The sequence below is a fragment of the Mesoplodon mirus genome, assembly GCF_964341445.2.
Source record: "Mesoplodon mirus genome assembly, chromosome: 2".
Lineage (NCBI taxonomy): Eukaryota > Metazoa > Chordata > Mammalia > Artiodactyla > Ziphiidae > Mesoplodon > Mesoplodon mirus.
In genome coordinates, this window is record NC_138977.1 from 214944804 (window position 1) to 214959227 (window position 14424).

The following is a 14424-nucleotide window of genomic DNA, read 5'->3' on the forward strand; positions in this document are numbered from 1 at the left end:
AACTGTGCGCCCAGGAGCCTCCCTGGCCTCACCCTAGTCCAGGCCCTGCATCTGATCTAAGCTTCTATTTCTAAACTTGAGCCCCACACAGATCCACCATGGGACAAACCAGAGTCCAGTTCTCAACAATGCGACCAGGTCTTCTGAATTTTGAATTTTGTTATTTCATAAATGACCCCCCCTTCATTTCCCTACGTCCTCTGCCCATATGGGTTCACTTCCTTCTGATATTTGCCTGAATGTTTGTAATAGAAGGAGAACTGGATTTAGAGTCGGAACACCTGAGTTCCAATCTTGGCCTTGCGATGTGAGGGACTGGGAAAATCCCTTACACTCCGAGTCTCAAAGTCACTCATAAGAAGGGACACGAATTCCCGATTGACTTCACAGAATTGCTCAGAGGGTTAAATTGATTTCTACATGAATGCAATTTGTAAACTGTAAAGGTGGCTAAATTGATTTCTACATGAATGCAATTTGTAAACTGTAAAGGTGGCTAAATTGATTTCTACATGAATGCAATTTGTAAACTGTAAAGGTGGTTAAATTGATTTCTGCATGAATGCAATTTGTAAACTGTAAAGGTGGCTAAATTGATTTCTACATGAATGCAATTTGTAAACTGTAAAGGTGGCTAAATTGATTTCTACATGAATGCAATTTGTAAACTGTAAAGGTGGCTAAATTGATTTCTACATGAATGCAATTTGTAAACTGTAAAGGTGGCTAAATTGATTTCTACATGAATGCAATTTGTAAACTGTAAAGGTGGCTAAATTGATTTCTACATGAATGCAATTTGTAAACTGTAAAGGTGGCTAAATTGATTTCTACATGAATGCAATTTGTAAACTGTAAAGGTGGTAAATTGATTTCTACATGAATGCAATTTGTAAACTGTAAAGGTGGCTAAATTGATTTCTACATGAATGCAATTTGTAAACTGTAAAGGTGGCTAAATTGATTTCTACATGAATGCAATTTGTAAACTGTAAAGGTGGCTAAATTGATTTCTACATGAATGCAATTTGTAAACTGTAAAGGTGGCTAAATTGATTTCTACATGAATGCAATTTGTAAACTGTAAAGTGGCTAAATTGATTTCTACATGAATGCAATTTGTAAACTGTAAAGGTGGCTAAATTGATTTCTACATGAATGCAATTTGTAAACTGTAAAGTGGCTAAATTGATTTCTACATGAATGCAATTTGTAAACTGTAAAGGTGGCTAAATTGATTTCTACATGAATGCAATTTGTAAACTGTAAAGGTGGCTAAATTGATTTCTACATGAATGCAATTTGTAAACTGTAAAGGTGGCTAAATTGATTTCTACATGAATGCAATTTGTAAACTGTAAAGGTGGCTAAATTGATTTCTACATGAATGCAATTTGTAAACTGTAAAGGTGGTAAATTGATTTCTACATGAATGCAATTTGTAAACTGTAAAGGTGGCTAAATTGATTTCTACATGAATGCAATTTGTAAACTGTAAAGTGGCTAAATTGATTTCTACATGAATGCAATTTGTAAACTGTAAAGTGGCTAAATTGATTTCTACATGAATGCAATTTGTAAACTGTAAAGGTGGCTAAATTGATTTCTGCATGAATGCAATTTGTAAACTGTAAAGTGGCTAAATTGATTTCTACATGAATGCAATTTGTAAACTTAAAGGTGGTAAATTGATTTCTGCATGAATGCAATTTGTAAACTGTAAAGGTGGCTAAATTGATTTCTACATGAATGCAATTTGTAAACTGTAAAGGTGGTAAATTGATTTCTGCATGAATGCAATTTGTAAACTGTAAAGGTGGCTAAATTGATTTCTGCATGAATGCAATTTATAAACTGTAAAGTGGCTAAATTGATTTCTGCATGAATGCAATTTGTAAACTGTAAAGTGGCTAAATTGATTTCTACATGAATGCAATTTGTAAACTGTAAAGGTGGCTAAATTGATTTCTGCATGAATGCAATTTGTAAACTGTAAAGTGGCTAAATTGATTTCTGCATGAATGCAATTTGTAAACTGTAAAGTGGCTAAATTGATTTCTGCATGAATGCAATTTGTAAACTGTAAAGTGGCTAAATTGATTTCTACATGAATGCAATTTGTAAACTGTAAAGGTGGTTAAATTGATTTCTGCATGAATGCAATTTGTAAACTGTAAAGGTGGCTAAATTGATTTCTACATGAATGCAATTTGTAAACTGTAAAGGTGGTAAATTGATTTCTACATGAATGCAATTTGTAAACTGTAAAGGTGGCTAAATTGATTTCTACATGAATGCAATTTGTAAACTGTAAAGTGGCTAAATTGATTTCTACATGAATGCAATTTGTAAACTGTAAAGTGGCTAAATTGATTTCTACATGAATGCAATTTGTAAACTGTAAAGGTGGCTAAATTGATTTCTACATGAATGCAATTTGTAAACTGTAAAGTGGCTAAATTGATTTCTACATGAATGCAATTTGTAAACTGTAAAGGTGGCTAAATTGATTTCTACATGAATGCAATTTGTAAACTGTAAAGGTGGCTAAATTGATTTCTACATGAATGCAATTTGTAAACTGTAAAGTGGCTAAATTGATTTCTACATGAATGCAATTTGTAAACTGTAAAGGTGGCTAAATTGATTTCTACATGAATGCAATTTGTAAACTGTAAAGTGGCTAAATTGATTTCTACATGAATGCAATTTGTAAACTGTAAAGGTGGTTAAATTGATTTCTGCATGAATGCAATTTGTAAACTGTAAAGGTGGTAAATTGATTTCTGCATGAATGCAATTTGTAAACTGTAAAGGTGGTTAAATTGATTTCTACATGAATGCAATTTGTAAACTGTAAAGTGGCTAAATTGATTTCTGCATGAATGCAATTTGTAAACTGTAAAGTGGCTAAATTGATTTCTACATGAATGCAATTTGTAAACTGTAAAGTGGCTAAATTGATTTCTGCATGAATGCAATTTGTAAACTGTAAAGTGGCTAAATTGATTTCTGCATGAATGCAATTTGTAAACTGTAAAGTGGCTAAATTGATTTCTACATGAATGCAATTTGTAAACTGTAAAGTGGCTAAATTGATTTCTGCATGAATGCAATTTGTAAACTGTAAAGTGGCTAAATTGATTTCTGCATGAATGCAATTTGTAAACTGTAAAGTGGCTAAATTGATTTCTGCATGAATGCAATTTGTAAACTGTAAAGTGGCTAAATTGATTTCTACATGAATGCAATTTGTAAACTGTAAAGTGGCTAAATTGATTTCTGCATGAATGCAATTTGTAAACTGTAAAGGTGGCTAAATTGATTTCTACATGAATGCAATTTGTAAACTGTAAAGGTGGCTAAATTGATTTCTACATGAATGCAATTTGTAAACTATAAAGTGGCCTCCTCAGGGGAAGCTGGCGTCATTCAGCAGCAGCGACGGTGGCAGCACTATTACAGCAGCAGTAGGGGGCTCCTCTCTGCTGCCTCAAACATGCAGGGCCAGGGCTACAGCTGGTAAGTGTTCGTCCGTTACCAACTTGAAGCGATGATCGTTCCGGGCCAAGATCAGGAAGGCAGGCTCTTGGAGTTTACCTGGGCCAGCGTCCTCCAACCTGACTGAGTCTCCTCCTCCTTGGTGGCCCTTCGGAAACTACTAAGTCATCATGAGGGTTAGGAGGGAGAAAGGCTAGAAATGGATATTTTTAAAGAGACCCTCCCTAGGGGATTCCAGTGACCATCCAGGTTTGGGGAATCACTTGTATGCAGTTCACAGCCTCTCACCTTACAGATGAGACAATGGCTGTGGAAAAGTTAGCTCACATAGGTCTCAAATCAGCCCAGGAAGCAGGACCAGAACTCGAGTCTCCCGAATGCCAGTCCAGGCTCTTAACCAGGCTGTGATCTACAGCCTGAAAAAGGAGAGGTCAAGAGGAAGCTTTGCTTTTGATTAAATACAGAAAAAAGTTCAGCTCATTAACCCAGAATTTTTAAATTATGATTTTAAAATATATATAATTTAAAAACGGGCTAATAGTTATATAAAGTTATTAAAATAATTTGATTATGACTATTTCATCTAAATCTTGTTACAATTTATCCACATTAATTACAATTTATCTTGTTAATTAATTATACAAAATCATATTTACCCTTCTAGAGTTTACATTTCTCTGGCCTAGAAACATGAAATGCTGAAAAACAAAACAAACTGAACTGAACTGTAGTTTTTACAAAGGCATAGCAAAATGGAGCACATAGAAGCAACACCATTCCAAAAGGCATGGGATTGCCTGATTAGTATGGGTCAATTAAGTAGCTGATCCTTTATTGGTGAGTCTCATTATAGGAGTCAAACCCACTGTAAATTTTGTAATGTGTAGCACTCAAAACACAACAATGAACCACATTTTCCACTCACACTTCACACAGTTTCCTCCTTCTCTCTGACTGATCATTTTAATCAAGCTGCTTTGTGCAGTAAAGATCTAACCTTGGTGGATGATAGAGAGGAGGGGTTGGCAACTTTTCCCCTGAAAGATCAGACTGTAAATATTTTTTTAGACTGTGCAGATCATAAGGTTTCTGTCACAACTGCTCAACTCTGCCACTGTCACTTGGAACCAGCCATAGACAATACATAAACAAACGAGCATGGCTGTGTTCCAATAAAACTTTATTTACAAAACAGGTATTGGGTCTAATTTGGCCCATGGGGCAGTTTGCTCTCACTGGTTATAGAGCAAATGCAACTATTTTACACACCCACTGCCACACACTGATACTTCCAAATAAGCTTCATCTGATAAGAACTGATACTTCCAAATAAGCTTCATCTTTCCAAGTATTTATGCCATTTCCTCCCATGTTTCCATTGCTCAAAATGTCTCAAGATCTAGAGCTGCTTTCAGATTTGGTTTCAAGGCACTTAAAATCAGTCACATTATTTAGTGGAGGATATCACATATAAAGTTTCCTAAGTAAATTACTTTTTGACTACGCCTGATAACACACTAGGAAAATAAAAACATCTAAAGGTGCATCAGAAAAAATATTTTAAGACAAATATATGATATCACTTATATGTAGAATCTAAAAAAAATGATACAAATGAATTTATTTACAAAACAGAAATAGACTCACAGACATAGAAAACAAATTTATGGTTACCAAGGGGGAAAGGAGAGGGGGAGGGATAAATTAGGAGTTTGGGATTAGCAGATACAAACTACTATATATAAAATAGATAAACAACAAGGTCCTACTGTATAGCACAGGGAACTATATTCAATATCATGTAATAATCTATAATGGAAAAGAATATGAAAAAGATATATGTGTATAACTGAATCACCTTGCTGTACACCTGGAACTAACACAACATTGTAAATAAACTGTACTTCAATTAAAAAAAATTTTTTTAAAGAAAAGATATTTTAAGACTAAGTACAACTCAAGGGACTTCCCTGGTGGTCCAGTGGTTAAGACTCAACGCTCCCAATGCAGGGGGCCTGGGTTCACTCCCTGGTCGGGGAACTAGATCCCACATGCTGCAACTAAAAGATCCTATATGCCACAGCTAAGACCAGGCACAACCAAAATAAGTAAATACTAAAAAAAAAAAAAAAGAGAGACTAAGTACAACTCAAGACCAAAGTGCACATTCCAAGCTTTGACAGCAGAACCCAGCGCTTCTCTGTTGGGGAAAGCCACACTTACTTGCAGATCGTACAAGCAAAGCAGTTGGGATGGTAGGTCTTGCCCAGGGCGGTCACCACCTCTCCTTCCACAAACTCCCCGCAGCCATGGCAGCGCGTGCCATACATCCTCTGGTAGTCCAGGGTGCAGAGATACTCTCCGTTCTTTATGAAGAAGCCCCCTTGGGCCAGGTCACAGCCACACACTGTGGACAGACAAGTTCACATCTGGTCATCATCTGCCAAGCTGCTGGGCAGCAGTGCCTTCTACCGCATGCTGCTAACTTACTCTATGATCTCAGCAGTATGGGGTTTGGGAGGGGGTGACTGGTACAAAGAGCTATTTATTGTTGGGCTCTGATTCTCTCTTGCCTCCCTCCCCTTTTGCTTCCCTCCCCTTTGGGAGCTATGCAATATCTCATGCAAGTAAAATCCATTGGCTAGGGCTCCACAGCTTCTGTGATATGTCTAAGATTCAGAGATAATCAGTCTTTGATGGAAAGATACCTTTGGTTCACGCGGTCTCAAATACGAACAAAACTGTCTCTTGCAGTGCTATTCAGAAAAGCATTGCTTGCCCACACAACTGCTTGGTTTGGACCAAAACTGTTACTAAGCTGAGTAATAAATTCCCACTACACCAAAAGCTGAAATGTCCAGTGTCTATTTTTTCACACTCTGGAAATACTTTCCCATAGTTCTAAACAATTCAGACATTTAATTTTCTCTTTGTGCAGTAAATAGGATAAGTCCATTATTTATATATTACAGAGAGAGATAAAAATGAACAAGCAGAAGAGGAAAGAAAAGGGAATATGTCCAAGATAAAACTGTCACTCAGGACCTCAGCACACGCAAAAGAGGCTGCTTTGCTGTGTCTGGATTTTGGCGTCTCTTTCAAAACAGTGCAGCTGTGAATTATGGAGATGGTGCAAAAAAAGCAGGTCCTGGGATTCCAGGTGTGCATGTTCAGGCAAGACCAGAGCAGGACTCAGCAACTGGGCCAAAAATAAAGCCAAAGGCAGCCTCTGCGAGTAAAGATTTTCCACTGCCAAGTGACTGGGAAGCAACACCAAAGCTGGAAATCTCCATTCTTAATCTCTCTATTCCCAAGGTTGGATGACTCCTATACAATTCAGGGCCTTGGGCAAAGAATCCAGGATTTGTCCTGATTATTCCTGCAAGCAGTTGGTATGGGCGCTCATCTGGGGTAGGGACGAGGTGAGTTCAGTCACTAAATTGCTTTCCTAAGGACCTACTGGAACACATGATAAGTTCCCATGACACATGAACGCATCTAGATGAACTAGTGTTGAGCACGGTAAGATTCTGATGGAATCTTACTGCCCCACCCTCAGTTAGCAGTCTCTACTAACGGCAAACTACTAAAGCTACTCAAGGTGACGCAGAACCTACAACAAGCTTTCCACTGTGGGCTCATCTGTCTTTGTTTAGATCAAGGCTCCACTGCTATGACCTCCTTCTTTGCAATTTATAATCAAGTAACCCAAGATGATGGCCTGAGTCCATCATGCCTGAAAATGACCACCATACAAACCTACTGTGATCACATTACCTGGAAACCAGCTTGTTCATCACCTGCCGCCCCCCTAACCTGCCAGTCCCCCCCTGCTCCCACACCTGACTTTTCCTTACCAAATGGTCCTGTGGGTCGAGAGAACTCAAGTATGGACTGACCCCACTCTACCTGCAAATTCCTTCAACAACAATAAACACAATCCTGAGGGCCACAGGACACCTTAGAGATTTTTCTTCAATATGTTCCTAGGTATTCTTTTTTATTTTCCCCCAAGATGACAAAGCACTTTATGGGTAAGAGTCCTCAGCTTCACTTCTTTTGATTCGTCTTTAGGGACCTCCAACCATGGTATCTGATATAAGACTGGGAACCAATTTTGAAATTATTGTAAATTGAACCCAGCCTCAAACTTGGCAAATTCCCACTGATTTCACTCCTCAGTGGCATCAAGCAGTTCCAATGACTCAGCTGCTCTTCCAAACTTGGGTATTTCTCAAAACCATGAAAGGTAACAAAATAAGGCATTTGGACTGCTAGTAATTCCCTTCAGTCTCTCTTCCAATCACCTAAGGTAGACAAAATGTAAAAATTCACGGATCCTTTATAAAAAGATCTGGTGGCAATAGGGTAATTATGGTAATACAGATTGTTGAGACAGCTTCAAAGCTCATTCTAAATATGTTAGAAACCCCTGTGTTCACTGCTTCCTTAGGGAACCTCTGCAGCCTCTCTAGTTCACATGGTTTTGTGCAGTTGACACATACTCTCCTTTAATAATAAAGTCTTAGTTTATATGAACCTAATATAGCCTTAAAAAAAGACTTTGTAATTACTGTTGAGAGATGCCAAACTAAAATCAAACTGTGCGATTTGATTGTTTGATTTGGCTTAGTCCTTTTTTTTTTTTTTTTTTGGCGGTACACGGGCCTCTCACTGTTGTGGCCTCTCCCGTTGCAGAGCACAGGCTCCGGACGCGCAGGCTCAGCGGCCACGGCTCACGGGCCCAGCCGCTCTGTGGCACGTGGGATCTTCCCGGACTGGGGCACGAACCCGTGTCCCCTGCATCGGCAGGCGGACTCTCAACCACTGCGCCACCAGGGAAGCCCTGGCTTAGTCCTTAAATTCAAAGCAGTGGCCCAAATTGGCTTACCAAACTGTACCACTGTTTCTGGTGGTTTATACACAAGGAAACCAGCATTTGAAAACAGAGTCACAGAGGGGTCATGAAAGGCACACACAGCAAGCAGTGAGAGGGAACGTCTGTACTGCTCAGACCTAAGTACTTAACGTTATTACATTTCCTAAGACTGGACTAGTTGGGACGTAATCTCAGGCTCTTCCCTCTCCAGGCTTAACTTGCCTGTTCCTCCTCTGACCACAACTTCTCAGTCTCCTTGGCCAGACCCCTAAATGCAAGTAACTCCCATGGATATCACCTCCTTCCTCTAGAATACAAGGCCTCCCTGGGAACAGGTCTCATCCACTCTCAGAGCTTCAACTATGACTTTATGTGAAGGATTCTCAAATCTATGTCTTTATCTGTGATACCTTCCCCAAGCTGGGCAGAGATGGCACACCTAACTCGAACACAGCATTGTCAAAACAAACTCCACCCTCTTGGCTTCTCTGACATCTCTTCTGAAACCTTCTGCTATTCCCACTTTTAATAAAATGGCAGCACTATGCATTCTCCCACTCTTACACCAAAATTTTCAACTGTCCACTAAATCCAATCCATTTTCCCAAGAAAACATTTCTTTGATCCATTTCCCTCCTCTGCCTTCTTGCCATCTTTACTCAGGTCCTGGCCTTCAGCATCAGTTTCTTGTATTAAAACAGCCTTATTATAACAGTTTGTGTACTGGCAAAAAAAAACCACCCCAAACCTGGGAACAACTCAAATTTCCATCAGCAGAGCAACAGTTGGATAAATTACAATATATCCAGTCTATGGAGTTTGTATTAAAAAGAATGGGTTAGATCAATATCTGTAACCTAGAGGCCTGTCCAGGACATATTGTTAAAAAAGAAAATTTCACAAAGAATTTTAATAATCTCTTTTTAAAAAAAAGTCTACTTATGTTTTCATGAATGAGGAAAAGTGAGTTAAGACAAAACATAGGGTTATTAAACGGGTTATCTCAGTAGGATGAAGAATTGTTAACTTTTTCTTCACATACCTATGTGTCAGCTCACTTTTTAAAATTATTTAATTTTGCTCATACACACATAACATAAAATGGGCCATCTTAACCATTTTTAAGTGTACAGTTCAGTGACATTTAGCACATTCACATAGTTGTGCAGTCACCACCCCCATGCATCCACAGGACATCTTTCATCTTGCGAAACTGAAACTCTGGACCCATAAAACAATAACTCTCCATTCTCCCTCCCTCCCCTCAGCCCCTGGCAACCGCCACTCTACCTTCTGTCTCCAAGAATTTGACTATTCTTGGTGCCTATACAGTTAGAAGCTCACTTTAATAATAAGATGTTAAGGAAAATTATCCAAACCTTGTAAACAAGGTGAAGGAGAGAAGCATGTTCCTCCAGTGTCATGCCGGAGTATTAACAGCCCACACAGAATTATTTCATGACCCAGGGCACTGGAGCTGTGTTTGACAAGCTCTTTACTACTAATTAAAAGCCTGGACTTTGAAAGTTAACCATAACTTGTAGATTCTTGTTCGGTAGATGTGCAGATGATTTCTGTCCAGATTTACTCTCCTGTTAGACTGCTAACCAGTTTTATATCTAACCCTGGCATCTTATCCCAACATCCTTTCTTTAATGCCTTTGAACCCATTCCTTTGGTTCTCCTTTGAACCAGCTTTACATTCTGCTAGTTCCTTCATTAATGAATTGACTAAATCTCTGGTACATGTTCATTCCATATTTGTATGAGAGTCATGTATTTAACTTTTTGAAAACTACACTTTGACAAAGGAGTTACTCTTTTTAACCAAAAATATCTAAAGGTGAACATTTTAAAAATTAAAAAAACCTTTTGGTCTGTTTTATATTAACAGCTCAGCAAATACTTTTCACTGGTGGCACAAAGTAAAACTTTCCCATCCAAATGATCACACAATCCCAATTAGTAAGGTCCAACTTCAGTAGGCTTTATTTAGGTTTTTAACTCTGGATGCTCCATTTGTCTTTGCTTTGGTTGAAAGTTAACATATGCCCAGGGAAAAGCATAGATTCCTTTCATAAAAAAATAGAGCTGCCACTTGAGGACACAGGGAGGGGGAAGGGTAAGCTGGGACGAAGTGAGAGAGTGGCATGGACATATACACACTACCAAACGTAAAATAGATAGCTAGTGGGAAGCAGCTGCATAGCACAGGGAGATCAGCTCAGTGCTTTGTGACCACCTAGAGGGGTGGGATAGGGAGGGTGGGAGGGAGACGCAAGAGGGAAGAGATATGGGGATATATGTATATGTATAGCTGATTCACTTCGTTATAAAGCAGAAACTAATACACCATTGTAAAGCAATTATATGCCAATAAAGATGTTAAAAGAAAAAATAGAGCTGCCAGTGAAAGAGATTAATCAATTGCTTTCTTCTCATGATCAATTATTGAAAACATGTCCCACTCAAGGCCCCCCTGAATCTTGCCTGCTTTGCTATCACTAAAGCATGGCCACAAACAGTCATATGTCTTGTAGATGTTACACCCTTGAATTAATTGTCTGCAAACCAAGGAATTCCATTAACTAGTTAAGAAGGAATATGCACATTGAAGCAATTTTATATAAAAGTTGTGAAAATAGTAACAGCACATTTAAAAATCTTACATCTTTTTAAAAAAAGTTAACAGGAGCTGCTTGTGTTGTAAAAATACCACAGAACAGGAGGGGAACAAAGTATGGAGGTGTCAAATAAGGGTGAAAACAGCATAGTATTCTAGCGGCATGAACAGGGTTGTAGTAGCAACTATTTCTTCAACTTCCTAAAAACAGCAGTTACTTTTTATGTTGCAACAACTTCATTTCAGAGACATTCCATCTGTCAACTAGTTCATACTGCCAGAAATTTAGGAGAATAGGTAATACTTAAAACTCTGCCCAAATGTTGCTTGGAGGTAAAATGCAAGAGACATTTTCTTCATCTAGATCAGGAGATTGGACATCTCTGCTGGTCTCGTTGGTGTTTTAATCAATTTATCCTAGTGAGAGAGGGAGGGATGTCAAGCAAACATGATCAATTTAGTTTTGAGCAATATAAGAATTCTAACTGGGGCCTGGAGCCTTAGGTGGGTTCTTTCTTCTCTTTTCTAGGGCAGGTGCTGGTTTTGTGGTCTGGCACTCTGCCAGCTGGTCAGCCCATCACAGGGCATGAAGAGCCCTTCTGAACTTGCCCCAGGGAAATGAAGGTTTTTCATGGCAGGATCTGGGCTACATCCGCTCATTTCTGGCAATAAGGGCCATGTGCTTGCTTTCCTTCTTTCTTTCTTTCTTTTCCTTTCTTCCTTTCTTTCTTTCCTTCTTTCCTTCTTTCTTTCTTATTTTTTACATTATTTTTATTTTTTCTTCCAGTTTTATTGAGATATAATTGACATACGGCACTGTACAAATTTAAGGTGTACAGCATAGTGATCTGATTTACCTACATCATGAAATGATTATCACAATAAGTTTAGTGAACGTCCATTATCTCATATAGATACAAAATGAAAGAAATAGACATTTTTTTCTTGTGATGAGAACTCTTAGGATTCACTCTTTTAACAACTTTCATATACAACACACAGCAGTGTTAACTATATTTATCATGTTGTACATTACATCACTAGCACTTATTTATCTTATAACTGGGAGTTTGTACCTTTTTATTGCCTTCATCCAACTCCCCCTCCCCCCACCCCCACCTCTGGTAACCACAAATCTGATCTCTTTCTCTATGAATATGTGTGTTTGATTTTGAAGTACAACTGACCTACAACACTATGCTAGTCATTTATTTTTTAAATAAATTTATTTTATTTATTTTATTTTTGGCTGCACTGGGTCTTGTTGCTGCACGCAGGCTTCTCATTGCCATGGCTTCTCTTCTTACAGAGCATGGGCTCTAGGCACACAGGCTTCAGTAGTTGTGGCACACGGGCTCAGTAGCTGTGGCTCACGCGCTCTAGAGCGCAGGCTCAGTAGTTGTGGCCCATGGGCTTAGTTGCTCCAGAATGTGGGATCTTCCCAGACCAGGGATCAAACCCGTGTCCCCTGCATCGGCAGGTGGATTCTTAACCACTGCGCCACCAGGGAAGCCCACTATGCTAGTTCTTGTTACTCAACTTAGTGATTTGATAGTTCTATACATTTCCAAATGACCACCACAATAAGTCCAGTTACAATCTGTCTGTCACCACAGGAAGATATTACATACTTATTGACTATATTCCCCACACTGTACATTTCCTACTGGTGACTCATTTCTTTTGCAGCTGGAAGTTTGTGCCTCTTAATCTCCATCTTCTCCCCCTTCAACCCTCCCCCAAGCATCCACCTGTTTGTTCTCTGTATCTATGACTCTGTTTCTGTTTTGTTATTTGCTATTTGTTCATTTGTTTTGTTTTTAGATTCCACACAAAAGTGAAATCATACAGTATTTGTCTTTCTCTGTCTGACTTATTTCACTTAGCATAACGCCCCCCAGGCCCATCCATGTTGTCGCAAATGGCAAGATTTCATTCTCTTTTATGGCTGAGTAATATTCCACTGTGTATATACATCACATCTTTTTTATCCATTCATCTATTGATGGGCATTTAGGTTGAATCTATACTTTGGCTACTGCAAATAATGCTGCAATGAGCATAGGGGTGCATGTGTCCTTTCTTTTTTTAAATTGAAGTATAGTTGATTTACAATGTTGTATTAATTGTTGCTGTACAGCAAAGTGATTCAGTTACGGGTGCATGTATCTTTTCTAATTAGTGTTTTTGTTTCCTTCAGATAAATACCCAGGAGTGGGATTGCTGGATCATATGGTAGATCTATTTTTAGTTTTCTGAGGAACCTCCATACTGTTTTCCATAGTGGCCACACCAATTTACAGTCCCGTCAACAGCATATGAGGGTTCCCTTTTTTCCACACCCTAAAAGGGCTACGTGCTCTAGAAGTTCTGCTTTACAGGTGAAACCCTGTTCTACCCGGCCTGGGCCAGCACTAGCCCTGTCTCCTCTTAGGCTGCCATGTGCAGAAGCAGGGCTGGGATGGACGCAGGGTACGCAGCTCTCAAACACTTCACGGGTGGATCTGCACTGTGAATATCACATACTTCCCAACCTCTTCATCCATCCTCTACTCCAACTAAATTTTAAAAGAATTTTATTTCATCCAAGATGTTATTCTATTCATTTCCTCAAACCCTTTTTTCAGAGAAAATACAAAGGTAGACTTTGACAGAGCATCTTCCCAAACCACTCCCAATTCTATTACAGCGTGGGGTCTCACTGAATCAGATTCTGCTCTGAAATCCAGAGCAGTGTGTTTGAAAGTACCATACACTGTAGCTCCAAAGTACTACATGCTGTCGCCCAGAGTTCAAAATAGCTGAACAGAGACTCATAAACAATAATAAGAGGGGGCAGCTTCCACCAAAAATAACTATTAGCTAATGCATCACCCTGGAAGCAAATACTAAGCCTCAAAAACATATTGAAATAGTTTTCACCTTAACTTCTAAATGCTCATCGAAATCAATGATCATTTCTGGGAAAGAAGATAGCTAGAAGTCCAACCAGAGGGCAAAATGAGACCCCCAAAGCCAGGCATTTGAGGGGCTGTATTAATTCCAAGTTTGAATTTACAATAATAGCTAAAGAGACTTGGCTGAAAAGGAAACATTTAGGAACCTCTTTTATTAATAAAATCTTCAACAACAAAGTAAGTTTATTTTTAATGCTTGTTGTGGATTAATTATGTGAATCCACATTAATTAGAACCAGCTCAAATAACAAAGATATCACCCAGAATAATACCTCTCCCTCAGCGTACTGTTTTATTTTGGTTTTGGCCCATAACACAAAACAAGTATTAAAGTCTTCTCTGGTAGCATAGATTACTTAATAATTAGGAAAGATCATGCATAGATGCTGAAAATGTGCACAAGGAAGAAATGAAAGGCTGGCCAGACTTAATAGGACCTTGCTTATCCCAGGTAAGCCTACCTC

General features: G+C 38.7%; 1 protein-coding gene across 1 annotated transcript in view; it reads right to left on the bottom strand.

Moving 5' to 3' along the window:
• ABLIM1 (actin binding LIM protein 1) overlaps positions 1-14424 on the bottom strand; it is a 189514-nt gene that overhangs the window by 125032 nt on the left and 50058 nt on the right. Inside the window, exon 3 of the mRNA XM_082637748.1 lies at positions 5725-5908. Coding sequence (XP_082493874.1) covers positions 5725-5908 — 184 coding nt within the window. The remainder of the gene's footprint in view (positions 1-5724; positions 5909-14424) is intronic.